This window comes from Vigna unguiculata, chromosome 7 (genome assembly GCF_004118075.2).
Source record: "Vigna unguiculata cultivar IT97K-499-35 chromosome 7, ASM411807v1, whole genome shotgun sequence".
Lineage (NCBI taxonomy): Eukaryota > Viridiplantae > Streptophyta > Magnoliopsida > Fabales > Fabaceae > Vigna > Vigna unguiculata.
The window spans coordinates 25,773,918-25,793,956 of record NC_040285.1 but is presented as its reverse complement, the minus strand read 5'-3'; the positions used below and the strand labels follow the sequence as shown (position 1 = coordinate 25,793,956).

The following is a 20,039-nucleotide window of genomic DNA, read 5'->3' as shown; positions in this document are numbered from 1 at the left end:
TGCCTCACTTATTTGTCTATCTAATTTGTCCTTTTTTTTTTAAGTCAGTCATTCAATACTAGTAGCTAGTATTTAGTAGCTAGTATCTAGTAGCTAGTAGTAAGGAGCTAGTAACTAGTAGCTAGTAACTAGAGCTAGTAGTTAAACTTAGTAACCAGAATTAGTAGGTAGAACTAGTAGCTAGAGCTAGTAGCTAGGAGCTAGTAGCTAGTTGCTAGTTGCTAGTAGTTAGTATGTAGTTGCTAGTAACTAGAGCTAGTAACTAGTAGTTAGTAGCTAGAGCTAGTATCTAGTAGCTAGTAGTTAGAGCTAGTAACTAGAGCTTGTAGTTAGTAGTTTGTGCTAATAGTGAGTAGGTCTAACTGTAGTTAGAGCTAATAGCTAAAGCTTGTAGTTAGTAGTTAGAACTAGTAGTTAGTAGTTAGTACTAGTAGTTAGGAGATCTAGTTGTAGTTACAAGTTACTAGTTCTAATTGTACTTCTAGCTTGAGCTCGAACTCTAGCTTTTTACCTGATTTTAATGTAATAAATAAATAATATATTAATTAATTATAATGTAATGATATTCTACATTTTATTTTATTTTTTTGCGTTTCTTACATTTTCTTATTCTTTTCATATTATACAATTTAAAAATTCATTAATTTTTTTATACATAAGTGTTGATTAAACTTTTTTGTTGTATATCAATAATTTTGTTAATTATATAACTGTTTTGAGTTAGAAACTATCTTTAACGTATGTCTTTTTGTTAATAAAGATTCGTTAGAAGTGATGGGTCATTATTTGCAAAGAAAGTGAGAGCACAGTGACATGAGAAGATAAGAGTCAAGTCAAGTTGTGTTGATATTTGTCAGTTTTTCCATTCCAACCTTTTCTGTTAACAATGGCGAAGATCACTCTTCATTCGGAATGGCTTGCAGCTAGGTCCACCGAGGTTCATTTCACAGGCGCTCAACTCACCACCACGCACCCTCCCTCCGCTTCCACAGAACCGTGGATGGAAGCCATTGTCCCTGGAACGTAATCTCTCTCTCTCTCTCTCTCTCTCTCTTTGTGGATGCAATGCATGCACATTGTCTTTTCTTGCTGGAACTGATTCTTAACTCTAAATTGATTGACAGCGTTCTGGCAACCTTGGTGAAAAACAAAGTGGTTCCTGATCCTTTTTATGGACTAGGAAATGAGGCAATCTTGGATATTGCTGACTCTGGAAGAGAGTATTACACCTTCTGGTTTTTTACAACCTTTCAGTGTAAGCTGGTGAGGATTATTCTTTTCTCTCATATAACGCAATTTTATATTTCAAATTCCAGAACTGCTTTGATGTGTATTTCAATTTTAATGTGCTGTTAAGATATGATGCTTTCTGTTTTGATTATTCTTTTTTTTTTTTACAGTCAGGGAATCAGCACTGCGATCTGAACTTCCGAGGAGTGAATTACTCCGCTGATGTTTATTTAAATGGGCACAAGATGGTACTTCCGAAAGGAATGTTTCGGAGACATTCTCTTGATGTCACTGATGTTGTTCATTCTGATGGTAGTAACCTGCTTGCAGTTCTTGTTCACCCCCCGGATCATCCTGGGAGCATTCCTCCACAGGGAGGACAAGGTGGTGATCACGAGGTTAGAAACTAAATTTATAAATCAGGTTAATTTTGTCCTTTTTGATTATTTAACTTCCTGTTATGTAATAGTGTCAAACTTAAATTGTAGTGGTCGATAACTTCTAAAGTTTATTGAATTTTTTTAAGAGACTAAGACTAGGAAAGAAGAATGAATGATGTATGCGGAATATACAGTTCATCTTTTATTTTGTTCTTTTTGTGTAGATAGGGAAGGATGTGGCCACACAATATGTTCAAGGTTGGGATTGGATGGCTCCCATAAGGTGAAATTGTTACTACTCTTGTGATAATTCGTTTACTCTTTTCGTTGGAAACTACCAGAGTTCCTTTTGGTTAGCTGGGTTATGGTAATGAACTAGCAATATCCTTGTCATTCTGATATCAATTAATAATCAGTGAATTTGATATTTTTTTTGTGTGATTGAATTATCAGAATGTTTATGTTTTTTAGACAGCTGGAGACACTTTTACTTTGTCACTTAGTTGCATTCACAATTCAAGTTAATGTAAAAGAGCATTTAGACTGAAAAGGCAAAATAAGGCATCAAAATAGTAGCATGTTTATCTAATATGACACTGAAATTTCCTTTGGATATGTTGTTTATATTTTCCTTTGATGACTTTATGATGTCCTCCTATGCACTGAAAAAGAAAAGAAAGTGAAACAAAATTTGGAGCAGTTTGGTATTGCTTGTGTTGTGAACAAACTGTATATGAATAACCAATGCAAGTGTTAAATATGATTGCAGAGATAGGAACACCGGAATATGGGATGAGGTTTCCATCTCGATTACTGGGGTGAGTTGTATTAATTGCTTTGGATCCTTTTAAAAACATGTCGTTTTTTTTTCCCATGCACTTAAAATTTTCCAATTATGAAAGCCTGTGTTTCATCTTCGTCTTTTTTCTATTTTTCAATTTACTGTCTTTGTCCTTTGCTCTTAACCCCAAAGAAAGAGAGTTCTGTCTTTCATATACTATTCAATCATATACTATTCAATTCATGATTAAATACATCTGAACTTCTCTAGATGCAACCGAATATGGCAATGATTAGATACATTTTTGGGCAGTCACTGAGATTAGACACATGAGCTAAACACATCATAAGAATTGCTTTATTAGTTTTTTGCATTTTATGCATTGTAAACATTTTTGTCAATCAGAGTAAGCATGATTTAGAGTCTGTGTTTGCTGCAGCCAGTAAAAATAATTGATCCCCACTTGGTGTCATCGTTCTTTGACAACTATAAGAGAGTATATCTACATGCCACAACTGAGTTGGAAAACAAGAGCTCTGGGACTGCAGAGTGTTCTTTGAGTATCCATGTGACAACAGAACTCGAAGGGGGCATTCATTCAGTAGAGCAGCTTCAAACTCAAAATCTTTCGATTCCTCCAACATCAAGGGTTCAATATACATTTCCTGAGGTCAGTCTTAGACAGTTTAATCCACTGTCCTTAAAACTTAATCATTCATTAGTGATACACTTAGAAAAAAGTGGACTTATTGTCTAGTTATGTGTATCATTCGTTGGTATTGGTGGATCTTGGGCTGCTTTTGTGCAAACTTGTTTGCATGAGGTCTATTTCAATAAATTTCTCTATGAACATTTTTGGAGAAAAAAGTAGATAAATTTCCTTTTTCTTTCGAAGTTGAGGAAATTTGCAGTCCTGGATTGATAATATTTTGGAGGGTCATTTTCTATTGACTCTGTTAAACTCGTATAATTTGGGGTTTAAGCTTTATCTCTTCTTTTAAAGGGCTAATGATTTGCTTTTGCAGCTCTTCTTCTACAAGCCCAATTTATGGTGGCCAAATGGAATGGGGAAGCAATCTTTGTACAACGTTATTATTAACATTGATGTAAAAGGATATGGTGAATCTGATTCATGGAGCCATCACTTTGGATTCCGCAAAATTGAAAGCAATATTGATGGTGCTACTGGTGGAAGGTATCATGCTGTTCCTTCAATGTAATATTTTACTTTTTCCTCAATGGGATTATTTCACACTTTAAACTTCTTTTGTATATGTATTATGGATGGTTTCATAGATTGTTCAAAGTTAACGGAGAACCAATTTTTATACGAGGGGGGAACTGGATATTGTCTGATGGGCTATTGCGACTTTCAAAAAAGCGATACCAAACAGATATCAAGTTTCATGCAGATATGAATTTTAACATGATTCGTTGCTGGGCTGGTGGCCTCACTGAAAGGCCAGAGTTTTATCATTACTGTGATTATTATGGTATTCTGGTAAGATATACTAGACACTCATTCTTATTTTATATATGCTTCTTAATATTCTGCTATACTTTTTATGCCTTACTGCGTTGCTGCTGTTTTTCTGTGTGCCTATGTAGTTTATTTGTGTTTCTTTCCTTTTGCTAGATCAATTTGCATAATAATTAAGAAAGAGAAATAAACACAAATCACAGTCTCTACCACTGTTTGGTTCTATACAACTTGACTTACATCAGTGGCAGTTTTAGCTTTGATAATTGATCATATTGCTGCTAATCGTGTAGGTATGGCAAGAATTCTGGATTACCGGGGATGTGGATGGACGTGGTATCCCAGTATCAAATCCAAATGGTCCCCTGGATCATGACCTTTTCTTGTTTTGTGCAAGGGACACGGTCAAGCTTCTGAGAAATCATCCTAGTCTTGCCCTCTGGGTGGGTGGAAATGAACAAACTCCACCGGATGATATAAATAAAGCGCTGAAAAATGATCTGAAACTTCATCCTTATTTCAGACATGCAGAAGAAAAGGAAAAACCTGTCGGTGGCTTGTCCGAAAGGTTGGGCGATCCTAGCCAATATCTTGATGGCACACGAATTTACATAGAAGGATCATTATGGGATGGGTTTGCAGATGGGAAAGGGGGCTTCACTGATGGACCTTATGAAATTCAAAATCCTGAAGATTTCTTCAAGGATGATTTTTACAAGTATGGATTCAACCCTGAGGTTGGTTCTGTAGGAATGCCAGTTGCTGCTACCATAAGAGCAACAATGCCTTCAGAAGGATGGCAAATACCACTGTTTAAGAAACTTTCCAGTGGTTATGTAGAAGAAGTTCCTAACCCCTTGTGGAAATACCATAAATACATTCCATATTCAAATCCAACCAAGAAGGTTCCTGATCAAATTCAGCTTTATGGTGATGTGAAAGATCTTGATGATTTTTGTTTGAAGGTGTGAAAACTTTATCCAGGTGGATCATTATTTATACACTTTCAATCCTCTTACATTTGTTGTTCTGTTGCTAACTCTATTTTTTATACTATAATCTTCCCAGGCTCAACTAGTTAACTACATACAATATAGAGCTCTTCTGGAGGGATGGACCTCTCACATGTGGAAAAAATATACAGGAGTCTTAATTTGGAAGACACAAAATCCTTGGACTGGTCTGAGAGGCCAATTTTATGATCATCTTCTTGACCAAACTGCAGGTTTCTTTGGTTGTCGTTCCGCTGCAGAGCCAATTCATGTACAGCTTAATCTGGCTACATATTTTATAGAGGTAAGCATCGACATTGAACTTCTATTTTTATGAATCGGGAATATAAATAGAAATATCATTTGACAATGAGAAACTTGGAATAATCACAATTTCCTCTGCAAATTATTTGATGATCCAATGGTGAATTGTTTCTTCAAGGTTTTATATCATTTTACTTTTCTTCTTTAAACAGGTGGTGAATACTACATCAGAAGAATTGTCTAATGTAGCTATGGAAGTTTCAGTGTGGGACCTCGAAGGCACATGTCCACACTACAAAGTTCATGACAATCTCACTGCACTGCCAAAAAATGTAACACCTATTGTTGAGATGAAGTATCCTAAGTCAAAAAATCCTAAGCCAGTCTACTTTCTTCTTCTCAAACTCTTCAACATGTCAGATAATAAAATTTTATCTAGAAACTTTTATTGGTTGCATCTTCCTGGTGGAGATTATAAACTACTAGAGCCGTATAGGGAGAAGAAAATACCCCTCAAGATAACATCCGAGGTTTTCATTCAAGGATCTACCTACAAACTTAGAATGCATGTGCAAAACACATCTAAGAAACCAGACTCTAACAGTTTGACATTGGAACACGGTTCAACGGCTAGACAAAAACCGGGAACCGTAGACAATGTGAAGGGAAAAGAGCAAGAAGTTGGTTGGTTTACAAGGATACACAAATGCTTTGCAGGGAAAAGTGATGGTTTGAAGGTTTCTGAAATTAATGGGCAAGATATAGGTGTTGCATTCTTTCTACATTTTTCTGTCCATGCTTCGAATAAAGACCACAAGGAAGGGGAAGACACACGAATTCTCCCTGTTCATTACTCAGATAACTATTTTTCACTTGTGCCAGGAGAGACCATGACTGTTAAAATTTCTTTTGAGGTCCCTCCAGGTGTCAGTCCTCGAGTTTCTCTGCATGGCTGGAATTTTGACGACAAGCCATCCTTGAAGGTTTTCAGTGATGTCACAGGCAACCTTGTGAATTGATCAATTCTGAGTATTTCAAATGCATGACGAGAGAACTTCATGAGCTTATCACTTTCTTCCTTTAACCTGCCAAAGTTGGCATTCTAATACAACATTCGGGAATTCATATTTCCCACCTTATGTTGCTAAGATCAATATTTCTAGTACTTTGTTTATTAAATTTTGCAATAAAAAGCAAAGGGGAAATTGTCTCAATGAGAATAATCTTTTGAAAGCTAAGGCTGCTCCTCGGAATGGAGTGAAGGTTATGCCTCGATCATTTTATGGCTTGTAATTTAATAACGATTCAAATTTGGCAATTGTCTTATGCTTCTAGCCAATCGTGTTAAAGAACTAGGAAAAACAAAAACATTTCTTCTATACAGAGTAGGGATGGATAAACACTTGAGCTACAAAAGTGGTGGTCTGGCACAAATTAGAATACATCACAACATGTAAACTTGCATCATAGTATATGGTAATGAAAGTTGCAAGGTTTCTAAAATTAACTTTGAAGGATCAAACATGTAATTGAAATGAATGGGTGTGGATGTGGTATGAAGAGAACTAGCATGCAAGATCATCAATCATCATATAGACTTCATCATCCGGCTAATTGAAGAGAATATGCCCGCAGCTTTGTCAAGCAAACCTTGTCCTTGCTCTGACTTCTGTTCTTCTTCGGCAAATAGAATCTGCAACATGAAGGAAAATATATTGTTATATTGATTATCACTAGGAGTTGGACCAAACAAATATGCTCTCTTTCCTTTTTCCAATGATATTTTCATTCAATTCAATTTCTTTTTTTAGAAAATGGTTGGATCAGGTAAGGTAGTCTAGAATTGAAGCTATTAACCTCAATGTCTTCAGCATCAGGACGGCTCTCGAATTCCTTGGCAAGCAAATATCTATTTGGCCTTTCCTTGTCATCACTGAACACTTTCCACTCTCTGAGTACATCAACAGAACAGGAAGCAAACAAAAAATCATAAATAATTTCAGCTTTCCAATTAATATGTCAAGGAGCCAATTAACATTGTATGGTTTCAAGTGAACCAGATAATCCACTTCTAAACTCAAAAGTTATTTCTTTATAAATCGAGATAGAATGTCAACAAGAACAATATTTATATAACAATAGCCTTATGAGATGGGATGAAAGACCTTACCCTGGATAACACCTGAAGATTGCTCCAAATGGCATAGGTCTCATAAAATAGACAGTTGTAAAAGTACTGTACAATAAAAAGACCAGGGCTTAGCAGTCTTGTATTAAGAATGAAAAGCACTCAAGGAACCTAATACACATAATAGTAGAAAAAACCAAGTTGATGCAAATGCCATTTGCAGTTTATTTGAAGCCTAAGTAGTGAACCATGTGATGGTTCAGAAATGGTACCTTAGAAAGAAGCGCCTTAATTTCCGGACATTAAAGCCAACTCCAACATCCTCACTAATCAGGCGTGGATTCCACATGATGAGGGGTCTAGGCTGCCATTATATGTGTAGTTCGAAAGAAAATTGTAAATAATACAAACATACATGACAATTTCTAAACTAAATGCAAGTTGCTGAAATGGCAGTGAGGTGGCTATCTTTCTCCCAGTCTATGATAGCTCTCTAGAAAGGCATATATGAGAAGTACCAAACCCTTGTCATAAAAGCAGCTTTCACATACTGCTTCACCTCATGATGAGGAAAGTTTATCAAATTTTTCAGCAGTTGGATGTTTAAATTTCAAAAGATCATGAAAGTCAAGGGATTTACTGGATCATTTGAGAGATTGGATGCAATTCTCTCCACATACTCTAACATCTGATAATCTGGAACAACCATAACCACAATCTCATCATCGCCTTCCACAGGCTTCCGGTCACTCAAGCTGGATAAATAGCAAAAGAACTCAAATGTTATGGACGAAACTACAACCGCATAGCCAACAAGTACTTTAGCAGCTAAGTGTAATGCAAAAGTCAGAATCTTATACATGATGGTACACCCTACGAAAATTTTTCCAGCAGAAAAAAACACAAAACGTTAATCTAAGCTCTGAAACTTACCTTGCAAATCTAAATATAGCATCTTTCCACCGAAACTTCAGAAGGGCTGCTGCACCAGCATCTGGAAATATGGCTTTAACTCTCTAACAATCAAATTCGTGAAGCTTATCAACCTAGTTTACAACTTCCAAAATAAATACTACACATACCATAAAACTTTGTTGAATTCATAACCACTAAAATATTCTATTTTAGCCATATGTCATACTGCAATCAACAATAGAGAATAGAAAAACATTTCAAATTCAAACATTCCTTAATAATTTCATGTGTTATAAGTTTGCAACTACCGGAATACATTCCACCAACCTGGGATTTTGTTTTCTCAATGAGTGTATCCAAAAAAATCTTTGACAAGTCCCAGAGTTCAACCTGCGCACCTTCGTCATCTAAAAATTGCAGTTGCGGGATTAAAAGTTCAACCTGTAAGACAGTTAAAAATACTTTTAGAGCAAGATGCATATGGCGCTAAGAAACTGAAAGAAAACAATTATTAACTTTGATTGACAAAGCAACAGCTCAGTAAACAGCATTCTCCATAGCAGCATTTTCAAGCTGTCTCGGCTTAAACATTTAGTTACATCAGATGAAAAGTGATGAAAAAAATATAAAATCCTCATCCTCCAAAAAAATATAAAAGAAATATGTTTTGAATTTGGAACTGCTGCGTGACCTAAACTATCAGAGCAGAATTTGGAACAAATGACAATCTTTTGTGAAATAAAGACAGGAAGAAAAACAAAATTCTACTACATACTGTGGCTCTCATCCCTCCTGTAGATACAAACAAGCCTGCGGCCTCGCCAGATTGCCTCACTGCACCCTCCAAGTCTGAAGGCAAGCAACTGAAACAGAAAGCAAAAAAGTGAACAACTTTTATACACCCATTGGAATTTATATCTAACTTCATCAACCTACCTTTTTCCTATATCCCTATGTGATTCAAAATATGGTGTGGCTCAAAATTGATGGACACACTTAAATGGCCTAAGCATGGGAGACATGTTGTCTGAGTTGGTAGAACACAACCCAGAACTAAACAAAACATCCTTCACAAAGACAAGAGTCCTATGTATGGAAAATATTGACAGTATCCATCCACTGTTGCCTGAGATTTACAAAAAATATAAATTGCGACAAAAATAATAATCTACACAGTCCAAATTGTAAAGTAGTAATACCTGTCATCTTCCTCATCAACCTTAACAGAAGTCACAGTATTTTCTTCTAATGGGGATGGTGGGTCAGGCTCTGGGGATTCGGTTTGGAACTTCTCAAACTTGGCAAAAACTCTGAAGGTGGAGGTTGAAGGGCGAAGGGAAAGGCCATTGTAAGAGCAAAGTAGAGGGTGTGAAAAAGATAAGGAAAAAGGAGTGGCTGAGGTTTGAGGGGGTATTGAAGGATGGTAGTTACAGCGGAAGTTGCAGGCTATGGTTGAAGAAGCCATTTATGTGTCGTTCATTGCCCAAAGGCCATGGATAATTTCATCAATATTGCAAATTGCTTCCAACTTGGTATGATCAACCACAATTACAGTTTTGCTCCATGCCTTCAGACTCGATAGCCTCATCCTTACTCCATTACAAAACCAGATATTTATTTGACTGATCATTTTACATTTTAAATCCTATTTTTCACTTGTAGAAGCAACAGTAAGTAGAATATTGGTGTTTAAATAAAATATAGGTTAAAATACAACCTTATTCGTGTTTTTGTTAAAAGATCTCAAATAGGTTTTAAGATTTTTTTTAGTCACAATTAAATCATATTTTTGAAAATGTGTAATAATTAGGCTCATTTCGTTAGTATAAAGTTAAAGGTGTTAAAGATGTGCCACGTGTCAGCTCCATATTTTTTAAAATTTTTTTGAATATTTTTGAATAATTTTTTTAATTTTTTAATTTTTTTTTTGAAAATTATTCATGCCACATGTCACGTGAGTATTGTACCACGTGTCAAGTCAGTAAGATGACACGTGTCAAATCATTGTCTGAATCTCAATTTGGTCCATATATTTGTTATTTTTATTACATTTCAGTCCATTTTTTTAAAATTTTTTAAATATATTTATTTTAACTTTTTAAAAAATTGTTTTAAAATTTTATATTTAAATTTATAAAATTGTTAATTTTAAACCAACTCTAACATTTGTATATAAATTATTTAAAACAATTTTATAACAAGTTAAAATAAATATTTTAAAATTTTAAAACAAAATATAAAATAAACTTAATATTATTAAAATATTTAATAAAAATATCATTATAAAATGTATATAAAAAAAGTTAAATTTGATATCAATCTGGAGAGGATGAAATTGAAAATTAAAAAAAAAATGGATTGAAATATAATTAAAATAACAAATATATGGACCAAATTGAGATTCAAACAATGACTTGACATGTGTCATCTTACTGACTTGACACATGGCACAATAGTGATGTGACACGTGGCATGAATAATTTTCAAAAAAAAAAAAATTAAAAATTTAAAAAAATGAGAAGCTGTGGCACATCCTTAACACCGTTAACACCGAATGGGCCTAATTGTTACACATTTTAAAAAATATGGACCTAATTGAGACTAAAAAAAATCTTAGGACCTATTTGAGATTTTTCAACAAAAACATGGATCAATGAAGTATTTTAACCTAAAATATATACAGGATTCCTATTTCTGTGTACATATTTCATAATACTCGTTTTACTCTTAATTATTTTAAAAATTAATTATTTTATAAATAATTTATTTTTAATTATTTTTCTAGAAATCTCTTTTGTCTTAAATCATTATTTAATTTTATATATATATATATATATATATATATATATATTATTTAACCACTATTTTAAAAATTATATATTTGTTATTGATCTTAACTTAAATTTTTTGAAAATTAAAAAATACGAACAGGCGCTGTCGCGCCTGTATATTCGCCAGTAGAAAGAAAAGATTTCCAACTGTTTAACAATAAAGAGGATTACTCTTTTTGTATCCACATTTCATAATATCCGTTTTACCTTTAATTATTTTAAAAATTAATTATTTTATAAATAATTTACTTTTAATCATTTTTCTAGAAATCTCTTTTATCTTAAATTATTATTTAAATTTTTTTTTACATATTTTTTTTTTAATTTTATATTTAACAACTATTTTAAAAATTATATATTTGTTATTAATCTTAACTTAAATTTCTTAAAAATTAAAAAATGCGAACACATATACGTGTCTATGTATTCGCTTGTGTATATATAAGAATTTGGACATTACATGTGTTTTATAGTAACATGTATTTCAAAATACAAATTTACTGTTTTTTATTGGCAATTGTGATATCTTATTTTAAAATCTGTAAATTTTCAAAAAGAGGAATCAAGGTTTTGAGATAAAAGATATTAATATTAAGTCATACCTCAGACATTTTTTAAGGAACACATCATAGACTTTATCAATTTTCAAATTATGAGTTATATAACGTCAAATCTCCAAATCTTTAACTTGTTTGAAGTTGAAGTTTGACATGTAAATGTGGAGGTTTTATAGGAAAAAATGTTTTAGATAAATTGACGCGCTCAAAAGGAGATTCTGTAACCCTAAATTTAAAAGGAAAGAAGATATTTCGAATTATTGCATTTATTTATGAATTTAATATTTTAATACTTTAACTGTTTTCGAAATTTAATATATACTATTTTCAGTTCATAATTTTTATATATAACGAAAATTTGAAACATATTTTAATATATTTTAACAGGTGTTTAATAAAAGCAGCCTAGCCCATTCCCACGAAAAGGTTGGGCTTTGAAATTTCAAGGCCCAAAATAGAAGACGGTGTGGTAGACGCTCTTGAGAATTTGATATTGGCATTTAGCCGTTGTGATTTCAAACTTTGAAATCTCAGAAAGAAAAAAACAGTACTCTATTCCTCTCTTGCGCTGTATTGCTAAATCTCAGAAAGAAAAAAACGTTACTCTCTTGCGCTCCATTGCTCTCTTGCTCTGTTGCTCAGGAAGTTGGATCTTGGAATCAGAGAACCATGAACGGTAATCTCACTTTCTCTCTACTAACCAATTGAATTAACCACTTCTTCTTTAACACAAAGCACCCGTTCTTGCAGATCAATCCATTCAAATCCAAATGCTCGCTGAAAAATTCCACCGCTTTGTTCTTGACTACGTTCCTTCTGAGCCAGGTTCCTTTTCTATTCTTTACTCTCTATTCAATTTCCCTTTTCGATTTGGATCGACCAAAAGAAAATTAATGATCTTAATCTCAGCCAAAAATACGTTGTTAATTCTGACGTTGGATGGTTTTTCGATTTGTGGAATTTCAACAGAGGATGTATCGAAGCAAGCGAACGAGAACTCAGACTCCATGGATGAAAACACTATCTCACAGGGAATCCACGAAGTTTCTCCGGATAAGGGTCACACACTTCCCATATTGAAGAAAATACTTGATCTCGACACTAAAATTCAGGTAAATCTTTAAAATCCACAATGAATTCTGTCTCTTTCTTTTCCTTAAATTTCTGGATTTACTGTTCGCTCGCATTCTGTTTATCTTTCGCAAACTTTATTTTACCGGGGTTTTATGGTTCATGCATTAGGATTTGAAGAAGCATCATATAGCACTGTCTGATGAAGTGAAGCTCACGGTTGAATCTTTTCCGGGCACTGATGTTTTGAAGTCCGTGCAGCTTCTCGGTATGCTTCTAGTAGAAAACTACAAAAATACATGAAAATTTGAATACTCTCTCTCACTCTCTCTGTCCAGGGTTAATTTAATTATAATTTTAATAGGTTTTGGGATTTTCTTATGGTATCAGGTGCTGAATATGAACTCTTGAAAAGAAAGTACCTGGACGAGTCCTCTGAGCGAAGGCGGCTTTACAATGAAGTAATTGAACTCAAGGGGAATATTAGAGTTTTCTGCAGATGCAGACCATTAAATGAGAGTGAAATTGCTAATGGGTCTGCTTCTGTTGTCAATTTTGAGTCGTCTTCAGATAATGAGCTTCAAGTCATTTGTGCAGAATCTTCTAAAAAGCAATTTAAATTCGACCATGTATTTGGGCCAGAAGATAACCAAGGTAACGAGAAGTTGCATCTTTTGTTGGTTTTGCAATGAAGAAAGTTTTTTTTTTTATGAAAAAGTATTGAAACTGAATGCATTTTTTTGTTATGCAGAGGCTGTTTTTCAACAGACCAAACCCATTGTTACATCAGTATTGGATGGGTACAATGTCTGCATCTTTGCCTATGGGCAAACTGGAACTGGGAAAACATTCACTATGGAAGGAACACCAGAACACAGGGGAGTTAACTACCGAACCCTGGAAGAGTTATTTCGGATAACTGAAGAGAGAAATGGCACAATGAAGTATGAATTATCTGTCAGCATGCTGGAGGTTTACAATGAGAAGATAAGAGATCTGTTGGTGGAAAATTCAACTCAACCTACAAAGAAGTGAGTGCTTAGATCCCCCGAGTAATTAGTGTTGTTGTCTGTTGCTCTTTAAAATAATTTAGCTGTCAATTCGTATATGATGTTAATGTGCTAATATGAGAATTCGTTTGACACATTGCTGTGCTGAATGAAGAGTGTGAAAGGATAGAAAAATGACACTGTAGTTTTGTGGTTCTACAAGGCACTCTTTTGATATGCATAGTTTTCTAACCATCTTAAACTAGCTAATAAACTAATTAATGTAGTTTCCAGTTTTCCTTCACACTCTACCCAACTAGATGCACAGAATTTTGTTGTATAAAATGTTGGTAACTGACGAAGAAAACAAATTTCTAAACTTTAGATTGGAGATAAAGCAAGCTGCCGAAGGAACCCAAGATGTCCCTGGACTTATTGAAGCTCGTGTTTATGGAACAGAAGATGTGTGGGAAATGCTTAAGACTGGAAATCGAGTCAGATCAGTTGGATCCACCAGCGCTAATGAGCTTAGTAGCCGTTCTCACTGGTACAGCTACATTCTTACAGATAGACTAATTCTTGCTTGTACTTCATATTTACTTCTAAACTTATTTGTATTCTATACCTTTGAAGACCTTAATTCTTAAATATTTTAATCATATTAAACTAAATATTAGCTATTTTCCGTGAATAGATCATGTTTTAAGCTGAGGCAGTTACTTTCTTTTTGCAGTAGAGTGTAATATAATTTTGTCAATGACACTCACGATTTTGGCAGAAGTTATTAAAAATTATAGACAAATGATCATGAGGTGCTTTTACATGCAGCTTGTTGCGAGTAACTGTAATGGGGGAAAATTTAATTAATGGCCAGAGAACAAAGAGTCACCTTTGGCTAGTAGACTTAGCTGGCAGTGAGCGAGTGGGAAAAACTGAAGCTGAAGGAGAAAGACTGAAGGAATCTCAATTCATAAATAAGTCTCTTTCGGCGCTTGGTGATGTTATTTCTGCCCTTGCTTCTAAATCAGCCCACATTCCTTACAGGCAAGTCTCTTTTCCTCTCTTAAATAAACTAGAACTGAATTATGCTTTTTCTAATTATTATCTGTATACTCTGGTTTTGACAGGAACTCAAAACTCACTCATATGCTGCAAAGCTCGTTAGGTAAGACTCGACTTCAACATCAAGAATTTATCCAATCCTTTGAAAATGACTGCGATGTTCTTTCATGCCTGCAGTTTTATATGACTGTTAATGTTTGATATGTGGCTGAAATGCAGGTGGAGACTGCAAAACCTTAATGTTTGTGCAGGTAAGTCCAAGCGCAGCAGACTTGGGAGAGACACTTTGCTCACTGAATTTCGCCACCCGAGTCCGTGGAATCGAGGGTGGCCCAGCTCGCAAGCAAGTAGACCACACTGAGCTGTTTAAGTACAAACAAATGGTAAGCTAGCATGAAATTGTTCTAATATACACAACCGTGATTTTTCAATTCCTGAAACTCAGAAATTTTGTATAATTAAAGGTAGAAAAGCTCAAACAAGACGAGAAGGAAACAAAGAAATTACAGGATAACTTGCAAATCGTTCAACTCAGGCTTGCTGCAAGAGAACACCATTGTAGATCCCTTCAGGAAAAGGTATATTCTTCAGAAGCAAGTTTACTCAGACAAGATGATCAGTGCCTTTTTTCTATTCAAAGTGATTCATAATTTTATATACTTCGTGACAGGTTCGGGACCTGGAGAACCAGATCTCTGAAGAAAGAAAGCACAGACTAAAGCAAGAAAGTAGAGCACTTGCTGCTGCTTCGGCTCAACCTTCATTTTCATCACAACATACAACAGCTCAGAAAACAATGACTGACAAGAAGCCACCACTGAATCCTTCCAAATTCAGACAACCACTGAGAAAAATAACCAATTCCTTGCCTCCACAGTCTCCTCTAAGATCAAAGAATTACACCACATTCACGAACGGGAAGGAAAACTCTGTGAGAAGGGCTTCAATGGCGACCAATTCCGTGAGGCAAGCTGCGCCACCAACAACAGGGCAGTTCTTTCAGGCAAGGAGGCGGGTGTCCATTGCCATGAGACCACCACCACCTTCAACATCAACAGCGCCGGTCATTCAGCCAAGGAGGAGGGTCTCCATTGCCACACTACCTCCTCACACAACTTCTGGCATTTCAACTCCACTTCGTACCTCAGCATTCCGAGTTACCGGTGGAAACAGTCAGCAATCACAGCAATCACGGATAAGAGGCCAAAGGAAAGATAGGTATTCAAGTTTGTTTGCCCCATTGCCAGAGTTGAGAGAATCAGTCTTGACAACACCAATGTCTGTAAGGAGCAGCAGCAGCAAGTTTATGATGAACAGTCCAACACAGGAAAGTTCCAGAATGATGGGGCCCACTAGGAATCAACCTGGTCTTGCTCTACAACGTAAACCTGTGGTCTGGAGTCCTCTTAAGCTAAGAACCATGAACAGAAAGACATCACTCCTGCCGTATCGCCCAACCCAAATGCAGTAACATTGTTTTCTCAAACAATGTGAAACAGTGGAGTTTTTTAGCCAACATGTATAAATTAGTGTGCTGCGTTTGGTTTATGAATCAACCGAGATTCAATTAAATTTTTCTCAAAAACATGTCATGCAATACTCTTGTGTATGTTGTTCGATCAAATTTCTGATCTCACATTTAAGTTTCAAATTCTTGCTCTTTGAACAAATTATAATGCATGTGATCTTATTTCAAGCCAAATGGCTCGTGGTGTTTGTTGTGCATGTGATCCCCCGTTTAAGTGTCAAATTCTTTTCTTTACTCGTGGTCTTTTTTTTTTTTGTAATTTTTCCACTCTTAAAATAGTATAAACACTAACCTAACAAGGAGAATAAAAATTACATTGAATTAAGATGGAAAAAGATTAAATAATCGTATTGAATAATTAAAAAATATTAGAAAAAAAACTATTAAACCTTAAATTAACTGAACTACCAATATCTAAAGGTATTTAACTAACTTGCCCTAATGAGTTAACTTGTTTAGAATTGATATGGGAGGGATTGTCTGCAGTGCAGAGATTTATTTAATTATTAAAAGTTTACGAATATGTATTAGTAATTATATAAACACGTTTATATACTTTTATTATGAAACACAATTAATCATTGTCAAATGTCAATAATCTTATAACGGTACTAGTTTAATGCCCATAAATCTTCTGATAATTATTGAACAATTTTTATTTGGATAATACTTATAATTTTGTTAGAAATAAGAAAGCAGGGCTATTTTTACTAAAATCTTTAATTCGTTATCACCTTAAATAATTTGACAAGAGTAATTTGTATTATTTCTAACAAAAAAACTTTTTAACTTACGAAGTTAAGTTCCCACATCTTCCATAAGAAATTATATTTGCAAAAAAAAAAAGCATGACTAAAAATCATTTTTTAAATTAAATGTTATTTTTTAAAAGATAAACAAAACATGAAACAATGTTTTTTGAATTCGAATTCTCCATAAACTAAGAGAATTCTTCTACCAAATATCCTTTTTATTTATCCAATCAGATTCATTTACTTTTAACCAATTACGATAAAAAATAATCCTATTTTGTAATTCACATACTTTTACATGTGTACTGTGTGGGTATTGTAAGGAGAATTGTTAATTATAAGTAAATCTTTATCACATTTAAACGTGGATCCATCAAGCAAAGTTCTAACATCGAATTTAATTAAAATACACTTCAAGTCATATTTATATTTTAAAAACTATTATTAATAACAATAAATTACGACATAATTAAGTATTATTATTGTATAATAATAATAATTTTAAAAACATTTCTTGACAATGTAAATAATTTTCTACCCACGGCATATGAAATTTAAAACTGTAACATTTCAAAGTTTATTTAATATTTCAATATATATTGTTTAATTTGTATCGAAAGGAAATTAACTTTTAAACTTTTTCTAGAGTCAGCTTTATAACGTTGTATTATGAAGCTTTACTGTTGACTAATGGAAGCAGTCCCACGTAAGCACCCGTGGGCCCAACCAAAATAGGGACAAAAAATAGTTGCATATAGCCGTTGGCGTTGAATTAGCTTCCTTAGATAGAATGATAGACATACATAGATTTAGTCGACCGTTGGAAAACAAACGTTACAGAGAGTTCGTGTTTGTTCAACGTCAACAACACCTAGGAGCCAAACCCTGCAACCAAAAGCAAAAGGGTTTGGGACCGTGTCTTCCTATTAGAGAGAGAGTGAGAGAGTGATAGAGTGAGAGAGAGATTGAGATCCAATCTTTGGTTGGGTGGGCACTAGGTACAAGTTGGAGAGATTGTTTGTCTGAGTGAAATTCTTGAGACCCACCTTGTGTGTGTGTTTGATTTCATTCCTCGGATATTCCGAAGATGGTTGCAAGAACCCCACCAAAACAGAAGAAGCTTTTGGCTGCTCTCAATCCTGTTCTGATTAAAGAAACCTTAAACAAGGTAATGCATGCTAATGCCAGTGATGTTCCCTGATGACACCAGATAAATTTTGAATCTTTGTGAGTAAATTGTTGTGGGTGTTTGAAGGTGGATCAATGCGTCGCTCGGCTGCAGGAACTTCAGTACACTGTGACCGGTGGAACGAAGGTGGTGTCGGGGGTGACTCTCAGCCCTCGCAGCACAAGAGGTTATCTCAGAACAAGTCTCAGATGCAAGCAAGAGTCACTCAGGTATGCTTTTGATTTTCTTCATATTGCAGCTTTACACTTTGATTTTTAGTTTCCATGTAACAATCAATCAAAAAAAGTCATCTTTGGTAGTCACTGTGAACGGTGTTAAGTTAACAGACTTCACATATGTGGTACTTTGTGCTTGAATGACATGTATCACTATTCTTAAACGTTTTGCCATTTGTTGCTGCAATTTGTAATTTTGTGTATTATTGCCGTCATGAAGGATCAAGAATGGTGCATCGAGGAAATCTCCAGTGGGAAAGTTTCCAGCAAACACAGGTTTTGTTTGTTCTCTCTGTTCAGTTGCAAAGAGAAATCTTTACTTGGTCTTGGGCATGATGAAGGACAACATGGATATCTTTAATTATTGTGATCGTTTATGTGAACCCTTATGCAGGTGAATGGAAAAGAATGTCACTGCCAGCAATGCTTGTAGGCGAAACTGTCGGAGAAATTTTGCAGGCAAGTCAGTTTGCCAGGGAAATAGTCTCAGCAGTGGGTAAGAAAACTGTCCCAGATGACCCAAAAACTCCAATGTCTGAACGAAGCAACAAGAAAGTAGAACTTGAAAACACACAGCTCAGGATCAGAAGGAAGAAAGAGAAGCAAACAAGAGCTCAGAATGATGGTACCCCGCCACTTCAAAGGGCTCGCTCCAGAATTAACTTTAAGGTTTCTCCTCCAAAGGTCAGAGAATTTGATAAAGAAAGCAACAGGTATATGGCAAATAGGGTGTCTCCCAGGAATAGGCCATGGGCAAGAAAAACAGTTCTTTTCCCCAACCCTCTGTTCCTTTCCACTCACTCCTCTTCACAGTCACAACAGCAACAGTTTTGCAAGACAAGGTCACCCATCATTTCAAGAAATAGAGCAACTACATCACACAAATTTCTTATCAAGTCTCCACCTTCACCACCACAAAAACAGCAACAATCTTGCAAAACCAAGTCCCCTGGCGTATCAAGAAACAGGGGTGGAACGCCTCACAAGTTTTTGATCAAGTCTCCATCGTCAGCTTCCAAAGGCCCACCAACTCTGTCTATTTCACCCACAAGACCTGTAAGATTGAGCAGATTGAGTCCTCCCAAGAGACCATCATCATCATCCACTGCATCTAAATTCCGTCGATCTTTCTCTCCTTCAAGAATTGCTTCCAGATTGGTTTCACTTTCACCGTTGAGGAGCAGGAAAACTGTACAGAAAAATGATGGGATTGTAAGTGGACTCAAACAGCGCCCAGCCTCGTCGATGCAATTCCCTGTTAGAGGAATTTAAGAACTCGCTGTTTTCTGGCTACTTTCTTGTACTTGTTTATCACCATGTCAATTCTTTATGTCCATAATTGTTTGTGCTCTTATGGTTTTTCCTCTTTGGCTTTCACAGAAGGTGCAAGGATTTTTCTTTAATGGTTGTTCATACCATTTCTTTAATGTCACTCCATCCCTTTGTATAAATTTTTTTATAACAATTCATATATTATTCTTATAAAATAGCTTTTATATTTTCTTACAGAAAGAAACTCTATAATACCTATAAATTAATCATCTTTGTCATTCTAGTTAAATTGTATAATTAATTAATATATGTAGAGATAATAATGATTATGTAATTAGCGACTAGATATGAATAAGAGAAAGAAAATAAATCTTCAACCTTTTAGTTAAAATTTAGTATAACT

The 20,039-nt window shown here is 34.8% G+C and overlaps 4 protein-coding genes across 4 annotated transcripts; 3 read left to right on the top strand and 1 right to left on the bottom strand.

The window, feature by feature from the left end:
* The first annotated feature begins 793 nt into the window (after positions 1-793).
* LOC114191121 (mannosylglycoprotein endo-beta-mannosidase-like) lies at positions 794-6,341 on the top strand. The gene is made up of 11 exons (XM_028080304.1): positions 794-1,023; positions 1,125-1,263; positions 1,401-1,628; positions 1,835-1,893; positions 2,380-2,428; positions 2,831-3,061; positions 3,417-3,586; positions 3,688-3,892; positions 4,165-4,836; positions 4,940-5,167; positions 5,340-6,341. Exons 1-11 carry the CDS (start codon positions 887-889, stop codon positions 6,144-6,146), a joined length of 2,925 nt encoding a protein of 974 aa, XP_027936105.1. The 5' UTR covers positions 794-886; the 3' UTR covers positions 6,147-6,341.
* Positions 6,342-6,480: 139 nt separating this feature from the next.
* LOC114191122 lies at positions 6,481-9,785 on the bottom strand. The gene is made up of 9 exons (XM_028080305.1): positions 9,370-9,785; positions 8,946-9,033; positions 8,498-8,611; positions 8,189-8,271; positions 7,896-8,010; positions 7,528-7,619; positions 7,298-7,363; positions 6,985-7,078; positions 6,481-6,820 (listed from the first exon to the last, which is right to left on the bottom strand). The coding sequence occupies exons 1-9, from the start codon at positions 9,633-9,635 to the stop codon at positions 6,716-6,718; spliced, it is 1,023 nt and encodes a 340-aa protein (XP_027936106.1). The 5' UTR covers positions 9,636-9,785; the 3' UTR covers positions 6,481-6,715.
* A 2,295-nt stretch (positions 9,786-12,080) lies between these two features.
* Positions 12,081-16,390, top strand: LOC114190177 (kinesin-like protein KIN-14S). Its single transcript, XM_028078971.1, has 12 exons — positions 12,081-12,234; positions 12,309-12,383; positions 12,528-12,670; positions 12,801-12,897; positions 13,020-13,283; positions 13,381-13,660; positions 14,004-14,165; positions 14,447-14,662; positions 14,746-14,783; positions 14,900-15,063; positions 15,145-15,258; positions 15,351-16,390. Exons 1-12 carry the CDS (start codon positions 12,228-12,230, stop codon positions 16,149-16,151), a joined length of 2,361 nt encoding a protein of 786 aa, XP_027934772.1. The 5' UTR covers positions 12,081-12,227; the 3' UTR covers positions 16,152-16,390.
* A 1,383-nt stretch (positions 16,391-17,773) lies between these two features.
* Positions 17,774-19,815, top strand: LOC114190527 (microtubule-binding protein TANGLED-like). Its single transcript, XM_028079451.1, has 4 exons — positions 17,774-18,128; positions 18,216-18,358; positions 18,585-18,640; positions 18,759-19,815. The coding sequence occupies exons 1-4, from the start codon at positions 18,048-18,050 to the stop codon at positions 19,634-19,636; spliced, it is 1,158 nt and encodes a 385-aa protein (XP_027935252.1). The 5' UTR covers positions 17,774-18,047; the 3' UTR covers positions 19,637-19,815.
* The last annotated feature ends 224 nt before the right edge of the window (positions 19,816-20,039 follow it).

Bases quoted from the DNA above. Each gene is read 5' to 3' on its own strand.
- LOC114191121 (XM_028080304.1), top strand. From the start codon at position 887: ATGGCGAAGATCACTCTTCATTCGGAATGGCTTGCAGCTAGGTCCACC. The intron at 1,629-1,834 runs GTTAGAAACTAA...CTTTTTGTGTAG, and splicing joins GACAAGGTGGTGATCACGAG to ATAGGGAAGGATGTGGCCAC. The intron at 1,894-2,379 runs GTGAAATTGTTA...ATATGATTGCAG, and splicing joins GATTGGATGGCTCCCATAAG to AGATAGGAACACCGGAATAT.
- LOC114191122 (XM_028080305.1), bottom strand. From the start codon at position 9,635: ATGGCTTCTTCAACCATAGCCTGCAACTTCCGCTGTAACTACCATCCT. The intron at 7,364-7,527 runs GTACCATTTCTG...TTTATTGTACAG, and splicing joins TTAAGGCGCTTCTTTCTAAG to TACTTTTACAACTGTCTATT. The intron at 6,821-6,984 runs GTTAATAGCTTC...TTCATGTTGCAG, and splicing joins CTGATGCTGAAGACATTGAG to ATTCTATTTGCCGAAGAAGA.
- LOC114190177 (XM_028078971.1), top strand. The intron at 14,166-14,446 runs GTACAGCTACAT...TTTTACATGCAG, and splicing joins CTTAGTAGCCGTTCTCACTG to CTTGTTGCGAGTAACTGTAA. The intron at 15,259-15,350 runs GTATATTCTTCA...ACTTCGTGACAG, and splicing joins GTAGATCCCTTCAGGAAAAG to GTTCGGGACCTGGAGAACCA.
- LOC114190527 (XM_028079451.1), top strand. From the start codon at position 18,048: ATGGTTGCAAGAACCCCACCAAAACAGAAGAAGCTTTTGGCTGCTCTC. The intron at 18,359-18,584 runs GTATGCTTTTGA...GCCGTCATGAAG, and splicing joins TGCAAGCAAGAGTCACTCAG to GATCAAGAATGGTGCATCGA. The intron at 18,641-18,758 runs GTTTTGTTTGTT...ACCCTTATGCAG, and splicing joins AAAGTTTCCAGCAAACACAG to GTGAATGGAAAAGAATGTCA.